The sequence below is a fragment of the Eleutherodactylus coqui genome, chromosome 10, assembly GCF_035609145.1.
Source record: "Eleutherodactylus coqui strain aEleCoq1 chromosome 10, aEleCoq1.hap1, whole genome shotgun sequence".
Lineage (NCBI taxonomy): Eukaryota > Metazoa > Chordata > Amphibia > Anura > Eleutherodactylidae > Eleutherodactylus > Eleutherodactylus coqui.
The window spans coordinates 21,189,742-21,216,685 of NC_089846.1; the positions used below are offsets into that span (position 1 = coordinate 21,189,742).

Here is a 26,944-nt window from a genome sequence, read left to right on the forward strand (position 1 = left end):
GGAAAGTTGTTGTGCATGGAGAAGGCTGAAGGGGCTCCTACTCCTTTGTTCAGGTAATCGTGGAAGATGCCAGAGTCATAGATGTACCCCAGAGAAAGTTTCATCACACTAACTTCATCTCCCATAATATCATGTCCAGTACAGGCAATGAAGTAGCAGAGTTCTGAATGGAGCTCTGGATGTGAACAGTGAATAAGACAAAATACATAGGATAAGGTAGCCCCTTAAATAGGTTTTGTCATTAAAAAAAAAATAAAAAAAATCTATACTCATCTATTCCTCCCACGTCAGTCTCCTTAGCACATCATCTCCTCGCTGAGCTTCTGCAGTGCCCCCAGGTCACATCACAGAACGCCAGCCGGCTTGTTATGAAGGCTGCATTCCTCACATTCTTCTTCACGGGCGGCTCAGTGAAGGTCAGGTTGTTCACTGGCTAGGAAGAAATGCTAATCTATTTCAGAGACAGCTCGCATATGCAGTCTCTGAAGTAGATCGGCACTCCCACTGCTGGCCTGTAAACTGTGACATAACATACATTGGCTGGCAGGAAGGAGACTGCCGGCAATGTACGTAATCTACCCCACAGGAAGCAGAAGAATCAGCCAGCTTCCCACCCAGACTGCAGGAGACAGGAGAAGATAAGGAAGGTGAAGATCTGGTAAGGAGACGGATGAGGAGGAATAGGCAAGTATAGATTTTATTTTGCTTGGTATTCTTTGTTATTTCTTGTCTTCCTGTTCTTTCCTTCCCCTCGAAAGGGCACAAGGATAGTCTTGTTTCCCAAAAGAGTCTTTGAAAAGCTCTTCCTAGGGCACTCTTGCTTTAATACTACATTTCTAGGCTTGAACTTGGGGTCTAATTACTCATTCTGTTATGCCAGTTAAATCTGTGTCCCTTATTTCTCATAACATTCAGGGTTTCAACTCCCCTATTAAGAGACAGAAAGCCTTAGATTATCATTATAATCCTCACAATGATGTGATTTTCCTCCAGGAGACATTTCTCCCGTTCCTCCGTACTAGCTTTGTTTCACCGAAATTACCTGACATATTTTCTGACTTCCGTGCAGAAGAATAAAGATGTGGATGTGAGGATTTCCAGGCATATTTTTCCACCTGTAGGGTGGCTGCTGAGGCTGCACTGGGCCAAAGGCAGGAAGCTGAAGGTCTGAACAGGAGTCTTGCAAGAATACAGGCTGTGGTCAAGGCTAACATCACAGGTGCAATAACAAGGTCTAGGCTGAATGTCATGGCAGGCAGCAATAGCTAAGACCAGAATACAGAGCTGAGATCAAGGAGTACAGAAGTCAGAATAGTCCTAATATAGCAGGTGCAGGAATGGGATTGGAGGGGGATAGGTTTAAGGTATGCGCGCTGGCCCTTCAAGAGATGGAGCTAGAAAGCACAAGTGCCCAATAGGCAAACACTAGGGATGCGCAGGAAGACTGAACATGGCATACACGATGGTGGTGCCTGGTGACAAGCGAGACAAGGGAACGGCAGTAATGCGCTGGGATTGTGACCACCTCTATGGAAGCAAACATTGATCTTAGAGAGGCAATTGTTGCTGCCCATCATTCTGGGAAGGGTTATAAGTAGAGATGAGCGAGCGTACTCGGTTCGGGTGTTTTTGCACTCGAGCACCGCTTTTTCCGAGTAACTGACTACTCGGATGAAAAGATTCGGGGGGCGCCGGGGGTGAGCGGGGGGTTGCAGAGGGGAGTGGGGGGATGGGGGGAGAGAGAGAGCTCCCTGTTTCCCACTGCTACCCCCTGCTCCACCACGTCGCCCCCCACCCCCCGAATCTTTTCGTCCGAGTAGTCAGTTACTCGGAAAAAGCGGTGCTCGAGTGCAAAACCACCCGAACCGAGTACGTTCGCTCATCTCTAGTTATAAGGCTATTTACAAACAATCTGGAGTCCATCATTCTGCACGGAGAAAGATTATTCACAAGACAGTTGATAATCTTCCCAGAAATGGAAGTCCCAGCAAATTCAGCCCAAGGTCAGGTCATGTAATGCTCTAAAAAAATGCATAAAAACCCAAGAACTACATCTCTGACTCTAAAAACCTCAGCATGTTAAAGGCTAGCACGGTGCTCATTTTGAAGCCAGATAAAGAGCCAGAGGAATGGGGCTCAAGATATTAGCCTCCCGACTAAATCAAACTATAAAAGAAATCACACACCCCGAACCTATTCGGGTTTATTCCCGGAATGTCTACCTTGGACAATATTAGAAGGAGACAGATGTGGGGGTTGGACACATCTAAGGTGATAGATCTGAGGTGCATGGACAGACATCCCCCAATATTCCCAAAGTGGCGAAACATTGTTAATTCCACCTTGCCATATAAAAAGATAGTCAATAAAAATAGAAAATGTCCGAGGAAGTTCAACAAGGTGTGGGGAAAGTGGTGCAGCCCGGCAGACACAAATCCCACGCAGGATCGACTTCAAGGTCTATTAAATAGGACCGCACCTGGATTTTCTCCCATACTCTACACATATAGGAGTCTAACCTACTAGTGTACTGTACTTATGTATCAAATGTGAATATGATGCCTATGTAATTTTCCCCTAGTTTGAAGAATTTTCAGTGTATGCAAAAGTTTTTATTCATTTATATGCTGTATAGTATATTTATTGTTCAATAAAACGAGTTTGAAAAAAAAACAAAAACTCAGCATGTTAACCCTTTCCAATCCAATTTGTATTCTGGTTTTCCTAGGGGGCTTACTCTTTTTCTGCTGTTATACAACAGCGCTATCTGCTGGCTAAAGCCAGTACTGCATGAGGTGACACGTTGGATAGGCTCCAACAGCAGAGCGGCTGGCAATATACAGTAAGAGAACCCTGACGGATGTCTTCCAACATCAGAGCTGTACAGCCTTAAATCATAATGTCTTCAGAGGTCAGACAGTGGATTGGAAAGGGTTAAATGTCCAAACTTATGACAGAAAACTGAACAAGTATGGCTTGTTTGGGAGGCTTGCCAGGAGAAAGCCTATTTCTAAAAAGAACATGGCAGCATGACTAGCAAAGGCAGAATTCAGCATTTTGGCCTAGTTTTTGTTATTAACACTTTGCAATTTGTGATGTCATTGTTCCACTGCGGTTGTAGTTACCTAAGTTTAAGACCACCCAAGAACCACGTTTTTTAAATTATGTCCTAATGCGGAAAACCATAGAATTAAAGGGTGCACTTACGGTTTTCTCATGTTGCGTAATATAATGCAATATTATAGAATACACACACCCCCTACATATAACTCTTTTTTACCTCTTTTGGGTTTGCAGGTGTGGGTGACCCTGAAGCTCTGCCGTCTGAATGTCTGTCTGTATTGTTATCAGCATGGCTTACATACTTGTCAACTGCTCTTACTTGGTCTTCATCTTTGACCTCAATCTTCACAGCAGCCGGCTTGCTATTAGGTGGTGTAAAAACTGACAGTAACCCTGGGAATGTGAATGCAGACAGAAATCGCTGCTTCAGGAGGTTGTATGCTGGATTGTCTTTAAGTTTCTGCTCCACCAGCTTATCTAGGATTTCTTGTTTCTTACAGAGGTCGTCTTCTTTTCCGTCTCCATCGGAATGTGAGACAAGTTTAAGAGCACTCTGTTCCAAAGTCTTCTTCTGCAACAGGATCCTGGAAAAAGTCTTCAGAGTGGTAGCAGATGGTGGCAAATAAGCTATGCCACTCTTGCCCTGCAGCCAGTCTTTCACGTTGGTCTCATCTTCCAAGGAAATAAGGCTCAAGTCGAAAATGTTCTTCTCAGTGCTACTTGTGGAGGTTTGGGTGGTGGTGGCCTGAGAAGGAGCAGGCCGTTGACTATTTTCAATATTACATGTAACTGCTTTAGGGTGATTGGGGGGTAAGATTTTTGCTATTTTAACAACAGGATACTTTTTGGGTGTAATGGTGATTTGTGTTGTCTTGTTAGGGGGACTAGGTATAGAGGGCAAGGTTGGCAAAAGATGCTTAGTAGGCTGAGCACAATGTAGCTGAGCGGCTTCCTGTGCAGAAGACCCCTTACTCTCAGGCAACTGATGGTTCATGGTACTTCTTAAAATAGTTGGAATTTCAGGAACTTTATTAGAGGCTTCGTTTGAGAACTGGTCAACAGCTTGGATGGATTTAGACACAGCTGGGCTCGGATTCATAGTTGCCTGGTATGGATTAACAAACAAAGCCTGGACTGGAATTCGGACCAAGCCTTGAGGAGTAAGAATCCAAGTTGTGGGGGCTGCTGCATGGTTCACTGCACTCCGAAGAAGTTGTATTGGCACTGGCCGTGAAGCCATTTCTTGAGAGCCCGGGACGGTCTGCACAGCACATGGAGAACCAACCGATGATGCACTATTACATTTATTCGTTGCTCCTGCATCTCGCGCAACAGCCACAGCTTTATCTGCATTTGTTCCTTGCGGAGAGTCACTGCTTTCTGATGGTATCTGGTTGCTAGCAATATTGTTTGTCGCTACAACCTGGCATGTTGGCAATGACACTAGGGGCGAAGCTGGCAAAGGAGCATTTTGCGAGGTGGGTGAAGGCACCGAAATAACTGGTGTTTGCTGCTGTCCTGCAGGGATGGAGGTGTGAATGACTGCTATTTGAGGAGAAACTACAATTGTTGGAGAAGAGGGAATTATATTTGGGGCAGAACGACGGGCTTTTGATTGCTGCATTCTTTTTTCTTTCAGCAATTCAAAGACTGTCTTTGGCTTTTGTGTTGGTGCAAAACTTCTTGCTTGGCGCCGAGAAGCAGGTTGTTCTGTTTGTGCTCTAGGATCGTCTTTCGATCCTTCCTCTGAAGCAGTTGGCTGTGGTTGCTGAGCTTTATGTGAAAGCGCTGCAGAGGACATAAAAAAGAAAAAACAAAGTGAAATGAATGTACATCTTTTGACATCAGTCCATTTTCAGGTTCAAAATTCAATTACTGGAATAGTATACACTGTTCTACCAAAAGTAACTGGACACCTGAGCAGGAATCACAAGTAGCATTAATCTCTATACCTTAACACTTACTGGGGCTCCTCTAGCCCTAATGATGTCGGATACTCTCCGTGGCATACTTTCTACTAATGTGTGATACACTTAAGCTGGTACTTCCCGCCATTCATCATGCAAACATCTGGCGAGTTCTCTCAACAAAGATTGACACTGTTCCCATTTCCTGAGACGACGTTCCAGTTTGTCCCAGAGATGTTCAGTAGGTTCAGGTTCAGCCGGTCCAATCATGGAAAGTCCATTTTCTCAAACCAACGTAAAACAGTGCTGGATGTGTGACGAGACGCGTTGTCTTGTTGGAAGTATGGCTGATCATTCCCAGAGTATTGCCACATTGTTGGCAGCCCATTATTGTCTAAAATGTCAGGGTAGACATTTGTGTTCATGGTTCTTCCCACTACAACGAACCAAGACCATGCCATATAAGCATTGCCAGACCATAACGGAACTTCCGCCGTACTTACCTGTTGGCACAATACCCTCAGGTACAAGGTGTTCCCCATCATCCTCCACACCCCGGTACATCCACCTGATGTTAAGCTGGAGTAGTAGGATTCATCACTCCATAGAGTGTGCGCCCATTGCTCAACTGTCCAATAACGAAGCTCCTTGCACCATTATAGACGATGGGCCGATATGTTGCACTTTGTGCTGAACGGCTTGTGTGCAGCAGTCATAACTCCTATATTTCCAATAGTGTGCAGTCCCCACCACCAACTATGGCTGACACCTCCAAGGGTCTGTATCTTAGGGTTGACCAATGCCTTTTGGTAGGATAGTGTATCTTTATGAGAATGGAAACTAGGTTTAATGATACATGCTCCAAATCCTCCACTTTTCCTTCACACCGCCCTAACACAAGGTCAGGTCCCATATCCTGAGCTGGTTTATTTCTTCATATTTTTTTATCAAAGTGATGAAAATATGTTACATATTGTATAGATGTGTATAGATTTGGTGTACCCAGAATCAGTTTGGCTTGCTCTTTGAGTTTCATTTCTGGAAGGTGCTCATTAGGATGAGGTCTCCCTCTTATCCTTGGAGACCAAAGTCCTTTGGCACTCCAGTATGGCCAAACTGGTTTTGAGAGGAAGCCAGATATAAAATGCGACATCCAAATCAAGCAGCCTCCATCACCAGCTGGGGGAAAAGGGAGGATGTAAGAAAAGATGGACTGTTAAAATGCATTGGATTTGCTCCTTCTTACCTGGCTAGCCAGTTGTAGGCCGGGGCTTTGCTTAAGGCCTCATGCCCACGGCCGTGACGGACTCCGCCAGCGGAATATCGCAGCAGAGTCCGTCACAGCGCCCCCCCAAAGACCCCATACTCACCTCTCTGGATCAGCTGTGCGCACGTAGTACAGCACGTGACACACCGGCAGTGCGGGATGACGTGGACAGCGGGGACACGTAATCACGCGATACTTCCGCTGTGCTACAGCGGAAGTATAGCGTGACGGACGGTTTCCATTGGCTACAATGGAAGCTGGCCGCACGTATTCCCACAGCAATTAGAGCATGTCGAGGTTTCTTTCATGTTGCGGAATTCCGCGGTAGAATTCCGCAGCGTGAACATTGAGCTATTTGGTTCAATATAACCTAATAGCTGCGGCATAACGCCGCAGATTTACGCCAAGTGAAACGCAGCAGAAATCCGTCCATAGGCATAAGCCCTAAAGGGCAATTCCCAAAATCAACTTTTATCACCCATCTACAGGTGATCTGATCAGTGGGGGTCTCATGTCCCCCTCCCCTCCTGACAGCAGACTCATTACACCCCCCACATTGAGGAGGAAATTAAATACAGCCGCAGTTGACACGAGCAGTGCCACTCCATTCATCTTATAGTAACATAGTATAATGCCCGACAGTTGTCCGAGTATACTCGCTTCTGTGTTGTTACACAACTGCAAGTATCGCTGGATCGCTCACAGCGCGGCTTGCAGAGAGACAGAACGGTTGGAGGACCCCGCTCCTCTATATTCACTGTAAGCAGCGGCCGTTCAGGACTGTACAGCTGCTGTTTACACCGAACGATGTGTTGTTCGGATTTTTAAGCATCCTTAAAACTTAACGACTGTCCAGTCATTCTCTTTCTGCATGCTTTTACACGGGACGATAATCGCTGAAAACCCCTGAGCACAGGGTTTTGAACAACCAGAATGATAATCGTCCCATGTAAAAAGGCCTTTCGGCTGAAAAAAGGCCTTTGTCACATTTGGTTCAGCCCATTACTCCCCAATGTTGATCCAGTGGAAGGCAATAATCCCAATGAGGTAGAAGCTAATTTTTCTCATTTTTTAGGGAAAAAATTCCTTACTGGCTCCAATCTGGCAATTGGAATAATCCTGGGATCACCGACCCTTCTACAGTAATCAGTGATATAACATGTAATATTGTATCACTCAAGAAAGGCATCCAGGCCCCTCTTGTACTCTATTATGGAGTTCACCATCACAACGTCCTCAGGCAGAGAGTTCCACAGTCTCACTGCTCTTACAGTAAAGAGCTCCCTTCTATGTCGGTGTAGAAACCTTCTTTCCTCTAGATGTAGAGGGCGCCCCCTTGTTACAGTCCTGGGTATAAACAGATGATGGGAGAGATCTCTGTATTGCCCCCTAATATATTATACATAGTTATTATCTCGGACATTTTTTTTTCTAAACTAACCCCAATTTTTATAACCTCTCTGGGTTTTGTAGTCCGCCTATTCCATTTATTACTTTAGTTGCCCACCTTTGTACCCGCTCAGGCTCTGATTTGTCCTTCTTGAGTACCGGTGCCCAATACTGTCCACAATATTCCCTGTGGGTCTGACCAGTGATTTGAACGGGACTGTCTTCAATCTTTTTATGCGACTGTTGGAGATAGCCGAGCGCTTGCACTTGGCCATTTCTGGGGGTGTATGGACTGTGTTAGGGTGTGATTTAGGCTCCGTTTGTGGAAGTTCAGCTCAGTGAGGTAGATTAATCCCTTGCAGTCGTACCCACCCCACATCTTGGGAAAGCGCATAAGTGACAACAAGCCCATTCACTGATTTAAAAAAAACAAAACAAAAAAACCTCCAAATGCCCTTCATAGACATTACGTTAAAGGGGTTTTCCCATTAAAGACATTTATCACTTATTTACAGGGAATAAATGTCTGAGTGCCAGGGATCAACCACTAGAACTCCCAGCAATTAAAAGAATGGTACACCCTGAATCTCCCATGTGAATGGAGCAGCCGTGTGAGCATTTGTGTGACCGCTGCTCCCTTCACTTATATGGCAGTGAGGGAGATAGCCGAGCGCACGGATCTCTGTTCTGCAGAAGTGAATGGAACGGTGGTCACATATGTGCACCACCCCTCTAATTGCAATTAAGGGTGCACTGTTGCCTACACCGCCAGCAATCTGACATTTATCACCTATCCTGATAATACAATGCTGGCTACCTGCAGCTACAATTAGGAGCCTAGGAGCTCACGGCACAAGACTCCGGCTAAACTCACTAATACATAATACATGCATAGAAAGCAGCCACACTTACGGTACAAAAGTACAATAACCAGTACTAACACCAGTTCCCAGCAGCATGCAGAGGGAAAAGCACTATATAGGGGAAGGTAGTACCGATGCAAAATGCTGATGAACAGTTAATTGTTGTTAGGCTGGATTCACACGAAGGTATATCGGCTCAGTTTTCACACCGAGCCGATATACGTCGGCTCTTTTTGCAGGGGGGGAGGCTGGAAGAGCCAGGAGCAGTGCTCTGAGCTCCCGTCCCCTCTCTGCCTCCTCTTCGCCCCTCTGCACTAATTGCAATGGGGAGAGGCGGGACAGGGCTAATTCTCGTAACTTAGCCCCGCCCCCGTTCCGCCTCCTTTCATTGCAAATAGTGCAGAGGGGCGGAGAGGGGGCGGGAGCTCAGTTCCTGCTCCTGGCTCTTCCATCCTCCCCCCCCCTTGCAGATGAGGATGACGTATATCGGCTCGACGTGAAAACCGAGCCGATATACGTTCGTGTGAATCCAGCCTTAGGCCTCGGTCACATGGGCGTTTTTTCCCGCGATTTGCGGATCGCATGACGGATGCGCATCCGCAAATCGCGTGACCGGGGCCGACAATTCACTGAAAAAGCTGCACCAAGCAGCGTTTTTAGTGAAACTGCCCCACACTGCCGGCTATCCTCTGCCACAGCTGTGCCACAGCTGTGGCACAGGAGAACGATGTTCGCCCATTGAAAGCAATGGGCTGCCGGCAAGCGCGGGATGAATTTTCGGGAAGGGCTTAAAAATATAAGCCCTTCCCTGAAAATCATCCTAAAATGTGTAAAAATATAAAAAAAATGTATACTCACCTTTTCCCAGCAGCCGGAGTTCAGCCGCGTCTGGCCGGCAGTTCCCCTGAACTGCTCTGTGTAGTGTTCAGCAGTCGGGGATTTAAAATCCCCGCCTGCTGAATGAGCTGCCTCTGATTGAACACAGCCCTCACCAATCAGAGGCAGCTCTCACTCACCCATTCATGAATGGGTGAGTGAGTGCTGCCTCTGATTGGCTGAGTGTAGGGTCCAATCAGAGGCAGCTCTCAGCTGTCATTCAATAGCTGAGAGCTGCTTCTGATTGGTCCCTGCACTCAGCCAATCAGAGGCAGCACTCACTCACCCATTCATGAATTCATGAATGGGTGAGTAAGAGCTGCCTCTGATTGGTGAGGGCTGTGACCAATCAGAAGCAGCCCATTCAGCAGGCGGGGATTTTAAATCCCCGGCTGCTGAATACTACACAAAGCAGTTCAGGAGAACTGCCGGACGGACGCGGCTGAACTCCGGCTGCTGGGAAAAGGTGAGTATACATTTTTTTTTATTTTTACACATTTTAGGATGGTTTTCAGGGAAGGGCTTATATTTTTAAGCCCTTCCCGACAATTCATCCCGCACTCGCCGGCAGCCCATTGCTTTCAATGGAGCCGGCTGTATTGCCGGCTCCATTGAATTCAATGGGCGAACATCGTTCTTCTCTGCCACAGCTGTAACAGCTGTGGCAGAGGAGAATGATCTTTGTAGTATAGGTTCTCAATGGGGTTGGCGCTGCTGCCGCCGGCCCCATTGAGCGCATATATAGAACACAAGGAATCGCAGAACGCAGATAGGCGCGATCTGCGATTCCTCGTGTCCTATAATTTATCAGACATCCGCATAAAAGCGGACATGTGACCGATCTCATTGCGAAAGCAATGGTTCTATATATGCGCAGATCGCATGCGCATCCGCAAATCGCGGCAAAAAACGGTCGTCTGACCGAGGCCTTAGGGTGCGTTACCATGTAACAAAAAGCAAATGCAGCTGAGACTTTGCCGAGCCGCAGCTGCCAATAGCCGAATGTTCTTGTCGACCCATTAGCAAGATCGTGCTTCAATCCACTGCCATGACTGGGTGGAGGCTCTTTGGAAAGCAGCTCCCTAGTGGAGCCATCATATAAATGTGTGTGCTTGTGAAGGCAAGTTGGAGATTTGGAGTTCTGAAGACGTACAAGAGGAGCTCCAGCACTCAAAGATAACCATTGTAAATAATCATTATGTACACATAGGAAAATTAACCGCTACATACCTGAAATGCTTTTCGGGGGCATAGCAGCCTGTATATACAAAGAAAGAACAGTAAATGACATACAGTATATATGGAGAAGATAGATAGCCCATAATCGCATGCCCATAAATGGCAGTGGCTTTTTCATACCTTGAGGACATGGCCATTTTTCATTTTTGTTTTTTTTTTCATCCAGCTTTCAATCAATCAATTAAAAAAAAAAAATTCCGTCAACATAGAATTATGAGGACTTGTTTTTGTGAGACGAGTTGTATTTTTTCAACGGCACTACTTAAAGGGAACCTGTAGACCCTGTACAACCCCATAAACTATGTTTTTGTGCGGTTTGGAGAGGTGACAGGGAGCCGGGTGGTGTATTTTTTATACTCGCTCACTCCCCCGTTCTCTCGCTGTCCACCGGTGAGGTCCACACCCAATCTGAAAATGTGACTCTTTTCAGACCACTGTGCACACAACACTCCCATAGATGTTTATGGGACAGTAGAGGGAACGGGAGAGTGGGCAAGTATAAAAAATACCTCCCTAGGTTCAACAGGATTTCCCTCAACAGCAACATAACTTAGTTCATGGTGCTCTTTGGAGGGGATTGGTTTGCTATAATGTACCATATAATGTACTAAAATTATTAACAATTTCTAAGAGTAAAACCGTTAAAAAAAATGCAATTGCGCCCGGTATTAGTCTATCGTGACGCCACCAGGAATCTATAGCTTCAGCTTCCAGGTTTCTCCAATGGACAACCCTTTTTGGAACATAACATTTGATGCAGTTCACCTGCACTTCTCATTAGTAGTAAGTAGCAGGAAGCAAAACATTTTTGTCACACCCCTACGGCCACCTAGTGGAGAGGAGCATTTACTTACTGCCCGAGTCGGCTGTTGTGCTGTTCGTCTGGCAGCTTTTAGTAATTCGGCTTCCTGAGCTTTCCTTAGTTGGATCATTCGTAGACAACCTTCCGCATTAATCTGGAACAGCTTTTAAAAGATGGAGCGGAACAACAAAGTATAATAATATAAAACATCTCTATGGCATAGTAATACAGTTCTACAACAATCATCCTCACTGCTGAGCCAGGTAAACAAAGGTATACTGTGTCTATGGTGTCAGCATAAAACACGTATGTCAATGAGCAGATGGAGCCAAATGTCTTTAAGGCATTCATGGTGCAGTACAAATGACTTGTCTTTATTCCGTGAATTAGTGCGATTATAGCAATACCAAATATATATAGTATTTTTTTTTATATAGTAACACAAAAAAAAATTTGCTTTCCGACACCATATTTTGACCTACCCCATAACTTTATTCTTCCGTTGATGGGGCTATGTGAGGGCTCATTTTTTTGCAGAGCAACCTGTAGTTTGTATTGGTACCCATTTGGAGAACACACGACTTTTTGATCACTTTTTATTTAAATTTTTCTTGGAGATGGAGTGACCAAAAAAAAAAAATCACAATTCTTCCATTGTGTATTTTTTTCCTGATGGAGTTAACCAGGATTATTAATTGGATATTTTAATAAACTGGATCTTCACGGATGTAGCAATACCAACTTATTTATTTTTATAATAACTAAAAGATCTTTATTTTACCTTTTTCCCTTTTTCATCAGTCCCCATACAGGACTTGAACTTGCGATCACTTGTACAGTATAATGCAATACTATGGTATTGCAAAATATATGTATTTTAACAGGCTGCTTATTAAAGATGTGTCACAGCCACGTCCCTAACTGGCAAAGGCTCATAGCAGCCCTGGGGGCATTTAGAAGCTGTGATCTTATTGTGGGGGGATTGTTCAGGACGTTCGATTCCCAATCGGTCGGGGCACTTAAATATTGCTGTAAATAGCCACGATCAGGATTATCTCCAATGGAGATTGCTGCAGGCAGGTGTTGGCTGTCATAAAACAGCTGACACCCACCGGGTATGGAGTAGATTCGGCCCCCGAACCCACTCCATACACAGCATATGTGGGAAATGGCATGTGTAGTTAGGACATGTATAGCCATATGTGTTATGCAAAGGGGTTAAAGAATGTATACATCCTATATGTTGCTGTGTATAGTTAAAAATGACACCAAATTCAGCTACCTACAACTCTTTAGGAGTCAAAATCAAGTTGGGATTTTATTCAAATCACATTTATGAAGATGGAACAATCAAAAACAATAATACAAAACAGCAAGGCGGAAGAGTGTTAATCATAATAGTCTATCGGGAGGGGTATTATCTCTTCTTAAGGAGAGCACCTAGAAGAGGTGTGTATGTGAAGACACCTAGAAGGCGATTGATGAGGCTTATAAGGCCATGCATGCTTTTCTGGGAAATATATGCCCATAAGAAACGTAGAACAATATCTCTCTGGCGCCACCTATTGGATGGCAGCATTCTTTCAAATCAACGTCAGAACCTTTTAATAAGTCTTTAAAACAATGATTTCAAAAAAATTGAAAAACAAGCCAGAAAACCATACATAGACAGCTGGTTCGGGGATTTTTCCCGTCATCAGTGTGCAGTAGGTTTCTGGCTCAGCACTTGAACTCGTCAATCTCTGGTGGTCCCATTAAAGTGAAGGGAGTAAAAGTGCATATTCACAGCCACAGCTGCCAAACCATTGGGACATGCTAGGAGTGAAACCCTGAGATGGGACAAACCTTGAAAGGATGTTCAGTATGGATTCCATGTCTGCAAATCATAAGCAACTACTAAACACAACGAAGAACTGTCCCCCAAAACTAATCCCTGTTAGTGGCCCCTCTAAAACTTACCTGCATAAGTAAGGTGAAAATGGGGGTGCTGGATGTAGTCACAGAGGAAAGTTGCTTTCTCATCGCATCAGCTGAAAGCAAGCAGATTCTTATTAGCCCCAAGTAGTAGACAGGAATATATAAGAAATGTAAAGGTGTCCATTCAGATTAGATCAAAGCCTGGCCACTAGAGATGAGCGAGTATACTCGCTAAGGCACATTACTCGAGCGAGTAGTGCCTTAGCCGAGTATCTCCCCGCTCGTCTCTAAAGATTCGGGGGCCGGCGCGGGTGACAGGTGAGTTGCGGCGGGGAGCGGGAGAGAGAGATCTCCCCTTCGTTCCTCCCCGCTCTCCCCCACCACTCCCCGCCCCCCGAATCTTTAGAGACGAGCGGGGAGATACTCGGCTAAGGCACTACTCGCTCGAGTAATGTGCCTTAGCGAGTATACTCGCTCATCTCTAGTAGGGAAGTTTGAAGCCTGTCCATGGAATTATGAGGGATTCCACCACTCGAGCCTTGGGGCTTTGCAACCTGGACACAAAGGTTGGAAGCTTGCAATTAATTCTGGATGCCATCATGTTGACATCCCTGTGACTCCATCTGTGGCAAAGGTCTTGAAACACGTCAGGATGACTCTTTTGCTTAGAGTCTGGCACCTAGTACCAGACGCTATACCAATTGTCTTCAGCTGTCCCCCCCCCCCCCCCAAAAAAAAGCCCTCAGATTGCTATATTGACAGAAAATAAGAGTTTTGAAAGTGTTGAGGAGAAACCAAAAATGGGGGGAAAAAAGTCTGTGTCCTTAAGGGGTTAATATGCCACAAAGCCTATTAAATAGAAGTTAGTATATTAAATCCTTGAGATTTGGGGAGATTCTTTCTGGAGACCAATCTGACACATCTACTGGATATATACACGTGCAAGTGCTACCCAGTTTCCCCTAAAATAAGACAGTATCTTATATCAATTTTTGCTCCCAAAGATGTGCTAGGTCTTATTTTCAGGGGAGGTCTTATTTTTCGATGAAGAATAATTCACATTTATTGTTAAACAAAAAAATGCACATTTATTATATACTGTACAGTAGTTGTAATCACAAACCAGCACAACCAGACAAACTGTGAATCTTATCAAGAATTTCTTGTTACTACCATTATTTCCATGTACACACTGTCTGGAGACTGTAACGATCACCCCCTAAAGAATCAAAGTGACACGCTAGTTGCCTGACTCACACACAGGGCCACAAATAATAAGGGCTGTAAAGTACCTGGCACCCACACACTGTCTGGAGACTGTAACGATCACCCAGAGCAGTTCCTGAACCACGTGTACAGCAGTGCAGCTTCCAGCCACCAGGGGGAGCTCATCACAGCAGACTCACACAGCAAGGACAGAGCTAGGTCTTACTTTCAGGGGATACCTTATATTTAGAACTTCAGCAAACCTCTACTAGGTCTTATTTTCAGGGAATGTCTTATTTTTGGTATAATACAAGGTATGTAGGGCAGTGAAAATCTGACTTACGCTGCACTCATTTACCAGCGATTTATTCTGCCATTTTCATGCATGTACCGTGTGTTTTGCCAATCACAGAGTAGAACCTAAAACTTTGCTTTTATTTCTCATTGTCAATAAAAGTTGAGGGGGTCCGAGCAATTCCTCCTAATACGGAGGAACTGACCCTTAGGGATGCCGCTATACAGGGACTTAGGATGGTAACTGTCCCAGTGCTGGACGCCATTGGTTGTGGTAGGCTTACGATATACAGTCGTAGAGATGGTGCCATCCGCCCTCTTATTGATTTTCTGAGGTGAAGTACAGGCCATGGGTGATAGAACTGCTGGGAAGGATCCTGCTCTGCACATTAGCCGATATATTGGGTTATGCAGGGTTTTTAGAGGCATATTCTCTGGACAACTATAATCTGTTGCGGCATTTGTGAGGAGGTGGGTTATGGATCCATCACTTCTCACTCATATAAGTCCATCACGACTGGCATGAAGTTCCTCGCAAATACTCTGAAATCACACGGCTGACATATTTTAGTTTGATGCTAGATATATTTTTTGGATTTCTTCAGGTTTAGGGCGCCCACCCACTGGCGTTTGCGTTTTCCGTGGGAAAAAACGCAGCGGTTTCAGCGATTTTTTCGCGCGTTTTCCGCGATTTTTCCGTTAATTTCCATTGACATTCATGGGTGCATTAGGAGAAAAATAAGGACACATATGCAACTGACAGTTCCTATGTTAAAAACGCAAACGCAACGCAAAAAAAACGCCAGTGGACAGGAACACATGTTATCTCTATGCCTGTGCAGGAAAAACGCAAAACGCAAAACGCAGGTAAAAAAACGCCAGTGGGTGGGCGCCCTTAGAATATTTTTTCTTGTCTTTTGGCTTCTTGCTCTGCTTTTATTTCACATAATCATTAAGTTCCATTTTAGGTTCTACTCTGATTGGATCTACTTTACACTCTGAGTTACTATGCGTTTCTCCCATATTGTACTCAAATAAAACTTTTGTTTGATCACATCTTGTGAAATACTATGTGAGGAAGCACTCTGCACCCCTATTTGCATATTTTACACAAGACACCACTTATAATTCTTCATCAGTTGAGTGGACTCTTAGTTGCCATTTACCATAAATTTGCTTATCCCAAGGCGACCTGTAGTGAGTTAATAGGGGTAGAAAGACATTGCCCACCCAGGGCGTAATGGCAGTCAGCAGACTTCTGTCAACTGGGACTTTTTTCTTCTTAGGTACCGGTCTTGAGCCCAGTCCCTCTGAGGTGTCACTTGCGGGGCTTGTCTGTGTTGCAGCAAGTTGTTGAGCCTAAAGATTCAAAAAAAAATATGAACTATACATCTGTTTATACCACACAAAACGTAAAGGGGTTGTCCAGTTGTAAACTACTGATGGCATACCCTTAGGAGAGGTCATCAGTAGTAGATCGGCGAAGGTCCGTTACATAGGACCCCCCATGGATCAGCTGTTTGCTGGGCCACAGTTTCCATTGAGATGAATGGGAACTTGGCCTGCAATACCAAGCCTGGCCACTACAGTAAAAACAGAGCTGTCTTGCTTCCTGCAGAAATCAGCTCAATGCACAAGCTTGCTGGCTTTGGTGAACAGCTATTCAGTGGGGGTTGTGGGGGCGATGGAGCCAGGCTGATCTTCTATTGATGACCTGTCCTAAGGATAGGCCATCAATAGTTTACAACTGGACAACCTCTAAGAAAAAAAAAGTTCAGCCATTGAATTCTGGTTTTCTAGAACTGACCCTATGGGAAACCATAATCATATTACTGCATGTAGAAATAAAATTGGGGTCATCTGTTAAATGATACAATATAGCTTACCTAAAGGCACAACTAAGGAGAATTTTACAGAATACAGCTCTCTATTAAATATATCTCCCACTAGTGGTAGCTGCAGGGAATCAGAATTTTATCATTTGGCCTATTCTTAGGCTAGGTCATTAATAGTAAATTGGTGAGGGTCCACTGTCTAGAACCCCCGCTGATCAGCTCTTGGCTATGCCAATGCGCTCATACATCAAGCAGATTTTTTATAAAGTAGACAGCTTTGTCCCCACTATAGTGACTAGGCTTGGTATTATAGGCACAGTTACCATTCTCTTCAATGGAAACTTTGCATGTATTACTAAGACTGGCCACTACAGTGGGAACAGAGCTGTCTGCTTCCTGCAGAAATTGTCTCACTGCATGAGCGCACCAGACCAGCGAACAGCTGATGAGCGGGGGCCCCAGGAAACAGACCCCTGCCTTACTACTATTGATGCCCAATCTTAAGAATAGGCCATTAATAGTTTTACAATTGGACAACCCCTTTAAGAAGAAATCAGACTCCTATAAAACAACTATCACAGGAGCTGTATGATCATCATCAGTTACAGGAGTGTCTGTGTCTCCCTCTGAAGAGCTTGTGCAGTAGGGTCGATCCCATAGGAATTATGCGGTTTGAAAAACTGACTAACTTGACAGCACATAAACCCAAGTAAATCTCAGGTGGTTAGAATAAGAAGGACTGCCAGGAGTTTCAGATATAATAGACAAACAAGGTAATACTATCTGACTTATGCTTTATTCACACGAGCGTATACCGGCCACCATTTTCACGGTCGACCGATATACGCTACCATCTGATGCATTGGATTCCAATGCATCAGATCAGACGAGCGCATTTCAGCCGGGCACTTTTATGCCGGGCAGGAAAGATAGTCCTGGAACTACCTTCCTGGCCGGAATACGTCGGCTGCTGCATAGACTGCTATGGAAGCCAATGACAGCTGCCGGAGAAGGGAGGTGGGAGGGAGTTTAGCAGCGTGACTGCTACCCCCCCTTCTCTCCGCCCCTTGCTGGCTGTTTGCAATTGGAGGGGAGGGGCATGAGCTAGTTGCCAAGCTCCCGCCCTGTCCCTTCCCATTGCTGGCTACTGACAAGGTGCTTAGCTCACTAGCTCCCACCCCATCCCTTGCCGAGAGCCGACGGAAAGGGGGAGGCAGTGTAGCAGAGCTAAACAGTCTTCCCCCACCCGACAGCATTGCGGGCTCGGCGTCTATGCGCCGGGCCGTTTGAACGGGCGCACAAACGGCAGATTTGTGCACCTGTTCACGCGGTTTTTGGCCGCGCCGCGACACGGCCTGCCAATAAACGCTACGCTCATGTAAAAGAGCCCTTATATACACTAGTTGGGATAGCGGAATAACGTATGAAAAACAATTCACCAGGGTGGCCCTTTAAAAAGTGAACATTGTTTGTTCCAGACCTATAGAGCCATCCCCTAAAGGAAGCATGACCACAGCACCTGTTTGCCTCGGCAGAGTAAAGTATTCTGTCTGAGAATCCGCCGGACGTCATCCTCACTGATCTGCATTATCTGGTAGTCACTGTTTTCAGCCTGGGGAGAAAGAACCAAGTTTAATCACACAGCTTTATGAAGCATGCTGATGAAAAATGTGACAGACGTAGGCCACGCTCAAAACTACCGTATAGTAATACACCGCAATAAAAAAAACCCGCTGTGTTTTACGGACTACGTATCTCTGTGTATTGTTGCGTTTTTACTCGTGTATGACTGCGCATGTACAGTATATTTAACGCACGCTGTTCTGCACTGGCATCTCCTTTGTTTGCCCCATTTTCCTTAGAACTCATGTAATTGCGTATGGACTGCATTTCGAACACACCCGTAAAGAGTAATAGGGCTCTTACGCAAGCGCGAAGACCTGTGCGGTGCGAGCACGCCGGAGCGGCCCCATTCAACAGAACAGAAGAGGAGACTGCGCAAGCGCGTCTAATGGAAGGAGAAGAAGGCTTCGGTCGGCGCCATGGAGACGGCGACGCCAGCACCGGAGGGGGTAAGTGTATAACTTCTGTATGGCCAATATTTAATGCACGATGTATATTACAAAGTGCATTAATATGGCCATACAGAAGTGTATAACCCCACTTGCTGCCGCAGGACAACCCCTTTAAGCATTACAGAGTTCCCATTGAAATTTAAGGACTGTCCATATAATGGATGGACGTCTCCGGTCCTCTGAACTGGGAAAGTCTCTCTGTAGCCGCTTTCTGCTCCAGATAAGAGGCGGTTCTTACACGTTTTTAATGCATGTTTAGTGTACATTAAAAAAGTGTACTTTAAAAAATATATGCGCTCAATCTTTTTTAGCTTACACATTAAACGTATCACTGCCGCAGACTGGGATAAAGCAGCAAAGTAGACGAGATTTGCAAAAATCTCGTCCACTTGCTGCGGACGATCCGTTGCGGCCAAGTCGCGCTGAAATGGACATGCCACGCAGAATTCAAAGCCACGGCATGTCAATTCTTTCCCCGCTTCCGCGGCGGACGCTCTCCTCTATATGGGGAGAGATGGCCACAGCAGAAGCCACTTCAAAATCTGTGGTGAAAGGCCACGGGATTTGAAGGTGCATTCCTGCTGTGGAAATCTTGCAGTATTTCCGTGCGGTCATTCCATGAGATTTGCGCAGGATTTCGGTACTGTGCGACCCCAGCCTAAGTTTCTATACAAACTGGGGTCTGTTTTTTTGTTTTGTTTTTTTAACATAAACGTAAAAGTTTAAGTTTTCAATGTGAAGTCTCCTATTAACAAACTATGAAACTTTAACACTTTTTTGCTATTAGAGAACAAAAAACATGCCACTAGGCAAAATGAATCCTGATTCTACCTATACTAAGCAATCAGACTCATTTACTATAGGGTAGGTGACATTTGTTTGGTATTTGAGATATAAGCCCTTGAACATAAAACGTCTGTGCCCCGCGAGTGCGCTGGTGAACACACATCAGTGAAACAATCATTGAATACAAACTAATCAAATACAGTGAACATACATGCCCCCTTTAGTGCTTCCTGAACTAAAATAAGAAGAGGAGCAGTACTTACCTGTTCCCTACCGTCACGTTCCGGCACTGGAGTCCTGCCGTTTGTAGTGAATGGTGTCCCTGAAAAGTCAGGTGACTGCTTCAGCCAATCAGAGGCTGCAGTGTCACCGCTTAGTCTCCTGGCATCAGCGCTCACATCCTGACCAGCATGAGGCCATGATGCCAGGAGTTCAGGATTGTGACGCTACAGTGGTCACCTGACTTCCAAGGTCATCTGTCACAACAAACACCAGGACCACAGCGGGGCTGCAGCAGTGGAATGCGGCGGTTGGGAGGCAGGTACTGCTTCTCTTATTTTAGCACGGCAGACACTCAAGGGGGCATGTCATCCAGTAACCGGACACCCTGTTGAAAAGTTATGTTTATGAGGTTTTGACTGTTAAACACAAAAAAAAGTCTGAAAAGGTTACCATGCGGGCAGGACTGATAACCATTAGAGATGAGCGAGTATACTCGCTAAGGCACATTACTCGAGCGAGTAGTGCCTTAGCCGAGTATCTCCCCGCTCGTCTCTAAAGATTCGGGGGCCGGCGCAGGGCGGGGAGAGTGGTGAGTTGTGGGGGGAGAGAGGGAGAGAGAGATCTCCTCTTCATTCCTCCCCGCTCTCCCCCGCCGCTCCCCCGAATCTTTAGAGACGAGCAGGGAGGTACTCGGCTAAGGCACTACTCGCTCATCTCTAATAACCATCTCAGAATTCTTTACCAAATTAGAATTCTGCTTCAATGAACAGTGAAATTAAACAACTTAATTTGATTAATCGCCAATCGAAAATATTCCCTGATATTGTTTAGGAGCGATTGAAAAGGTAAAAGTTATTTGATGGCGACATCAGTAATCAAAGACGGTTCTATTTATGGACAAGCATGCAGTGGATTAGGCTGCCCCCTGCGGGGAATTAGGAGTCACTTAAAACATTCTGTGCTAATTAAACAACATACAAGAACATGATTCTACTTCCTAAACAAAACGTACCTCTGAGAGGAAGTGTGCGGGGTGCTCTGTTACTATGTCTGTGGATGGTGGGTAAGCGATGCCTTTCAGTATAGTGTTAAACTGAAAATTGCCCCGTCTGGCCCGCATTTTGGACCGTGATGCTCTAGAATTGATGACTAGTTTGGAGGGCAAATCTAAGTTCTGCTTCCTGGGAATCCATAAATCCATATCAGGCATAGACTCTAGAAAGTTGGTGGCCGCTCTTCTCTCCTCGTTTTCAGAATCATCGGCTAAGCTGCTTGAGTCATCCTCCTCTTCGCTGCCGCTACTACCGCTGCTACTACTGCTACTACTGCTGCTGCTGAGGAAGCTGCTGCTACTGTCACCGCTGTTATCACTGATGTCTTCCTCACTCAGTTCCTCTTCTTTTATCTTCTTAGGTGCTGTTTCTGGTCTCTTTCGTGGCGATTTACCTTCTGATGGTCTTCTTTTCCTTTTTTTCCCCTGAAAAGTCACATATAGGAGTAAATGGTCAATATCCAATTAAGGTCTTTTGTTCTGCAGATCGACCAGGCTGCTCGCAGTCGTGCATGCGCAGTACAGATTTTTTTCGAATTCTTTTTTCTCAGCGCCGTCGCTAGACAATGGCGCAGAATCTGCCACCTTTCTGCAAGGTCATTGCGGACGGGCCGCGGGTCGGACGGCTTCCATTGACTTCAATGGAAGCCATCTGCATGGAATCCACATGAAAATGGAGCAAGGAGCATGCAAAGCCAATTTTTTAAAGGACTAATTTAGTTCTGCCACGGATTTAAAGAGCCTAAATATCAGACCCCCCCATCCACATGAATCTCTCCATTTTAAAAACTGCACCCCTTCATTCAAAATGACATTTAGGAAGTTTATTAACCCTTCAGATGCTCCACCGGAATTAAAGAAAAGCACATCAGAAATTAGAACAATTTTTTTTTTTTTTGCAGATTTTCAATTTCAAACATTTTTTTTTCTATAAACATGGCAGGAGTCAGAGACACAAAACTTAGAATTAATTACCTGGATTCTGCAGTTTTTAGAAAGTCTCTATATGTGGACGTAAACTGCTGTTTGGGCAAATAGCAGGGCTCAGAAGGGAAGGAGTGCTATTTGGTTTTTGGAATGCAGATTTTGCTGGAATGATTTTCAGACCCCATGTTGTGTTTGCAGCCCCTGGAGGTATCGGTACATTTAAAACCCCCAAGAATTGACCCCATTTTGAGAACTAAACACCTTAGGGAATTCATTGAGGAGTGCAGTGAGTGCTTTGACCCCACAGATGTTTTGTGAATTTTTTTACATTTTGATTTGAAAGTGAAAGATTTTAATTTTTCCAGTAATATGGAGGATTAACATCAGATTTTTAATTTTTGCCAGGAACAAAAGGAGAAAAAGCACCTCATGATGTGTTACCCAATTTCTCCCCTAAGCATGGAAATGCCCTGTATCTGGGCGTAAACTGCTGTTCGGGCACATGGGAGGGCCTTAGAAAGGAAGCACCGGCATGTGGCTTTATATATAAGCTGTGACCAGTCCATCAGGGTAAATCATAGAACGGTGGTCAAACACAATAATACTATTAAAATCCCAGAGACATGTGGTATATTTTGAAATAATCTTTTATGCACAGGTGGGTTCTGTGGGGCAGGTTTCCTGGAAGCGAGGCTCTGGGGGGGGAACACTGGTGGAATTATCCAGGTACAGGTGATAACCGGATCCAGTAGTTGGGGCAGCAATTCCCATACAGTTTTTCCTGTCATTCCCAGGATGGGGGGGGGGGGCATTCAGGGGGCTCAATTCTGATGTCCTTCCCTTCGTCAATGTAAAACTTATGTATGTACTCTTACACATTTTCACGCCATAACGTGCCCTCTTATTGGGCCGGTACTGGCAGAATCGAAGCCTCTCTTTGAAATGTACCATCTACAAACTTAACATTAAAATGCTCTATTACCAGTCTGGTTTTAAATAAGCGATCCCAATTGTGGTTATCGCTGGGTGGGCACTGCGTATTGTCATACAATGCAGAAATTCTATGATCGCTTCAAAACACGTACGTGACATTGGCATTGCAGTGTGGTATAAAATATCTGTACTCCGGTAGACTCTACTGCTTGGCTTTATTACTAGCCCTCTATATGATACAGCGCCCTAAAATTTAGTGGTTTCTGATGCATCCACAGGGGTCCACCTGTGAGGTTTCACAAAACTGAAGTTGAGCTTTTCTCGGATTCCCCTCCATACAAACCCTAGATGTACGCCCCGGAGCATTAAGGGGTTAAGTACAGAGAAGGCTGAGACATTCAATTAAAAGCTTTACCTTGAAATACCCCATCATATTCTTCCATTTGCTCAGGCACTGAGAGCCTGTCCGGTGGGTTATCTCCTTGCCAACCTTAGACCAATGACCTGTAACGTAATGAAAAGAAAAATCAAACAAAACAAAACTTCTCAACGAACACAAACAAATGAGCAGGGTCAGCGGCTTACCTACACCGTACTTCTTAGTCAGCTCAATGAGTTTTTGTTCTTCCTCCGGGGTCCATTTGCCCTTTTTAATATCCTTATGAAGACCCTTGTAGTACCTGAGAGAATATCCATTCAGATTGATGAACTTGGACAACTGTTAAAAATCTGTGTGACCCTCCACCCCCTCAGACCATCCCCTACAACAGACCTGGGCAAAGCACGGCCCGCGGGCCACATCCGGCCCGCTGAATAGCTCGGACCGGCCCGCAAAGAGTGTCCTGGTGACTCACCAATGAGTCCGGTGTCAGCAACGGGAAGCAGCGAAACTAAGGCCTCATGTCCACGGGGAAAATCGGGCCCGCTACGGATTCTACATGTAGAATCTGCAGCGGGTCCCTCCTGCCCCGCGGACATGAGCGCTGAAAATACAAATAAATGACAATAAACTCACCTCCCATCCGCTCCGTTTCTTCTCTTCGCGGCGGCGTCATCTTCTCTCGTCGCGGCCGGATCTTCATTCTTCGGCTCGGCGGATGTGCACGATGACGTCGGTGACGTGCCCCGCGCATGCGCCGGGCCGAAGCAAAATGATCCGGCCGCGGCTGAGAGAGGATGGCGCGGCGCCGAAGAGAAGAACCGGAGCGGGTAAGTAAAATGTGATTTTTGTGTCCCGCGGATCCGGACGGCTTCCATAGGCTTCAATAGAAGCCCGCGGGAGCCGTCCCCGCGGGAGACCCGCATGAAAATGGAGCATGGTCCAGATTTTTTCATGCTCCATTTTTTTTAAAATCACTTTTATTGACGATCCGCGGGTATTTATCTACCCGCGGGTGGTCAATGCATCTCTATGGGGTGCGGATCCGCGCGCGGGAGAAGAGTTAAAATCCGCTGCGGATTTTAATTCTTCTTTTCCCCGTGGACATGAGCCCTAAGTGATGCCACTGTAACTTCTAAGTGGAGATGGGAGTGCTCCTTACCGCTCCCCTCTCCATTGGCAGACATGGGGGCCGCGCCGTAAAACGGGGTGAAACACCGGGTGTTCACCGCGCCGTATTACAGCGCCATTCATTTTCAATGGCGGCCGTATTCTGGCCGCAAATCGGGCGGCTGGAATACGGCCCCATTAAGGCAATGTGCATGGAGCCTTCGTATGTTGGTCTGGCCCTCTAAAACCATTCCAATTTCTCATGTGGCCCCATGGGAAAATTAATTGCCCACCCCTGCCCTACAAATATACAGCAGGTATAGGTTTTTCCCCAAACATGTCCATAATATATACCAAATGAATGTCTCTTTGGCCTCCTGCGGGATTCTGCAGCGGAGTTCGACCCAGTGCCCAGCCAGTGACGCCAGCTTATCTGTCTGGCGGCTTCTGCACAGGCTGCGGATGTGCCGGCTGGCACTCCGTCTTGCATATGCAGTAGCTGCCGGCGTTGGGGGGACAGGGGTGGGGGTGTGAAGGTTGAATCATATACCGCGATACTTCCACAGTGCTCACTACAGAAATGCCACGGGACGTACGGCTTCCATTGACTTCAATGGAAGCCACACGTCTGTAACCCGCACAAAATCGCAATCAATTTCCGCTTGTGGAGATGAAATGGCGTTTTGCCATTGAATACTATGGGCTGTATTTGCTGCAGAGTCCAGAGGTAGACGCCAACAACGGACTTAGAATGCAAATACGCCCTGGTGAAGGACGCCTTTGGCATATGCTGGGCCAGTATGCGTCCACTTACCTTTCTTCCACTGTATAGGAAAGAGCAGTCCGCTGCACTTTCCTATACAGATGGACAGTGTGAAAAAAAAAAAAAGCATACAGAACGATATACATATTTTTTCATTGGGAGTCAATGAGTGACAGCTCGCTGTATGCCTATTCTGTTCCCTTCTGTGATTCTCTTCTGTTGGGGAATATTCCAGATGGAAGCATGAAGCGCCATGTGAACAGAGCCTTAAGTGAATTTGGTACTTTTGTTATATTTCTCTACAAAGAATCATAGAAATAAATGAATACTGACCTCTCACGGCATTGGATGTCAGTCCTTCCAGGAACTTCATAACGAATTTTGTACCAGTCTTTCTCTCCGTATTTCTCCACAGCTTTTAATAACCGCTAAAGAAATGGCGAACATAAAAATAAATTAAACAATTCACAGAAAATAAATGTATTACCTCCATTTTGAGGAGTGACAGAAGGTTAGGGTTCTTTTACACAGGATGGCTTTTGGGTGTTCAAGCGTCGAACAGTTACCCCAAGCTTATGCTTACACATAGCAGCAACGATCGTTCGGCGAGGCATCGTTGGCCCGTTTGCACGTGAATTCGCTGTATAAGTGACTGAGAGCGACTGAACGAGCGCCGCTTAAACCGGACGATAAGTGAACGAGCCAACGATGATTCTTATGCCTACAGAAAACGAATGATGAACGAAAAGTAAACAATTATCGTTCGGCCGTTGGCTGCATTTAGACTAAACAATTATCGTTCACTTTCGCTCGTTTGAAAGATTTTTTGAACAATAACTGTTTTGTCTAAAAGGGCCCTAAGTGAGAATATCTGAAGTAGTGACCCTTAGAAAGCCTAAGAGAAGAGGATGAGTTGAGAAAACTGGATTAGGCAAGTATTGCGCCATCCCCCACCCAGTTTATCCGCCACACCTCATCCCCTGCCCAAACTCTCAACCTTCCTTTGATTACGTCTTCCTCATGTGCAATGTGACCAATCACAGGCAGCGCTCAGCTGTCATTTATTGAATGGCTGAGCGCTGCCTGTGATTGGCTAAGCGCTCAGCCAATCAGATACAGATCTTTCAGCAGGCGGGGATTTTAAACTCCCGCCTGATGAAAGAACTTCAGAGAAGAGCCAGCTACACGCAGCTGAGCCCCGGACAGGGAAGTGTATATTTTTTATTTTTTTTTACACATGCTATGGATGATTTTTTAGGGAAGGGCTTATATTTAAAGCCCTTCCCCGAAAATCACAGCAGGGTTGCCTATCTTCTGCATACCCTGCTCGGAGTGCTCAGCTTTATAACAGAGAAGAAAATAGCTGTATGCAAAAGATAGCGGTCCCGCGTTCCTTCTGCATACAGTGTGGCCTTCATTTACACACTTATGCTAAGTGAATGCTCAAAACGGTCACTCAAACTGCCGTTTGAGCGACTTTTGAGCGATCATCTTGCCATGTAAATGCACACAATTATTGCTCAAAAGAGGTCTTTTGAGCGATAATCATTGTGTCTAAATTAGGCATCAAGTATATGGATATTATTAACATTTACATTTTAAATATTCTTTCGCCCTTCAATGGTTTTTGACTTTGTATTTTGGTGAAGCTTCGCATAGAGACTTTAATTGCTCCATTCTTCATATGAACTACGGTAGCAACATGCCACAACAGTACAAGATGAGAATACCCTTCTACGAAGAGGCCAATTATAAAGCCTTATTGCAGTTGCTAAAACCATTTCCACCAAAGAATAAGGTGAAAGCGTTCTTAACTTTCCAACACTGCATACAGTCTAGTGGCTACAAGCTGCCTATGGGCCCTTTTACAAGTATGACGATTGTTCAAATATGCATTGAATCATGCAAAAATTAACGATAATTGTTTAGTGTAAACACAGCCAACGATTGAATGATAATTCGTTCACTTATCCTTTTTCATACATTTTATGCAGATATAAAAGTCATTGTTTGCCGTTTGCCAACCGCTGCATGTAAAAG

The 26,944-nt window shown here is 45.4% G+C and overlaps 1 protein-coding gene across 1 annotated transcript in view; it reads right to left on the reverse strand.

The window, feature by feature from the left end:
- The window catches only part of SNAPC4 (small nuclear RNA activating complex polypeptide 4), a 72,374-nt gene that overhangs the window by 14,831 nt on the left and 30,599 nt on the right, over positions 1-26,944 (reverse strand). The window contains exons 12-21 of the mRNA XM_066580511.1: positions 25,238-25,332; positions 23,238-23,332; positions 23,068-23,156; positions 20,754-21,218; positions 18,178-18,270; positions 15,990-16,182; positions 13,366-13,436; positions 11,459-11,569; positions 10,596-10,623; positions 3,281-4,851 (exon numbers count right to left, since the gene is read on the reverse strand). Coding sequence (XP_066436608.1) covers positions 3,281-4,851; positions 10,596-10,623; positions 11,459-11,569; positions 13,366-13,436; positions 15,990-16,182; positions 18,178-18,270; positions 20,754-21,218; positions 23,068-23,156; positions 23,238-23,332; positions 25,238-25,332 — 2,811 coding nt within the window. The remainder of the gene's footprint in view (positions 1-3,280; positions 4,852-10,595; positions 10,624-11,458; positions 11,570-13,365; positions 13,437-15,989; positions 16,183-18,177; positions 18,271-20,753; positions 21,219-23,067; positions 23,157-23,237; positions 23,333-25,237; positions 25,333-26,944) is intronic.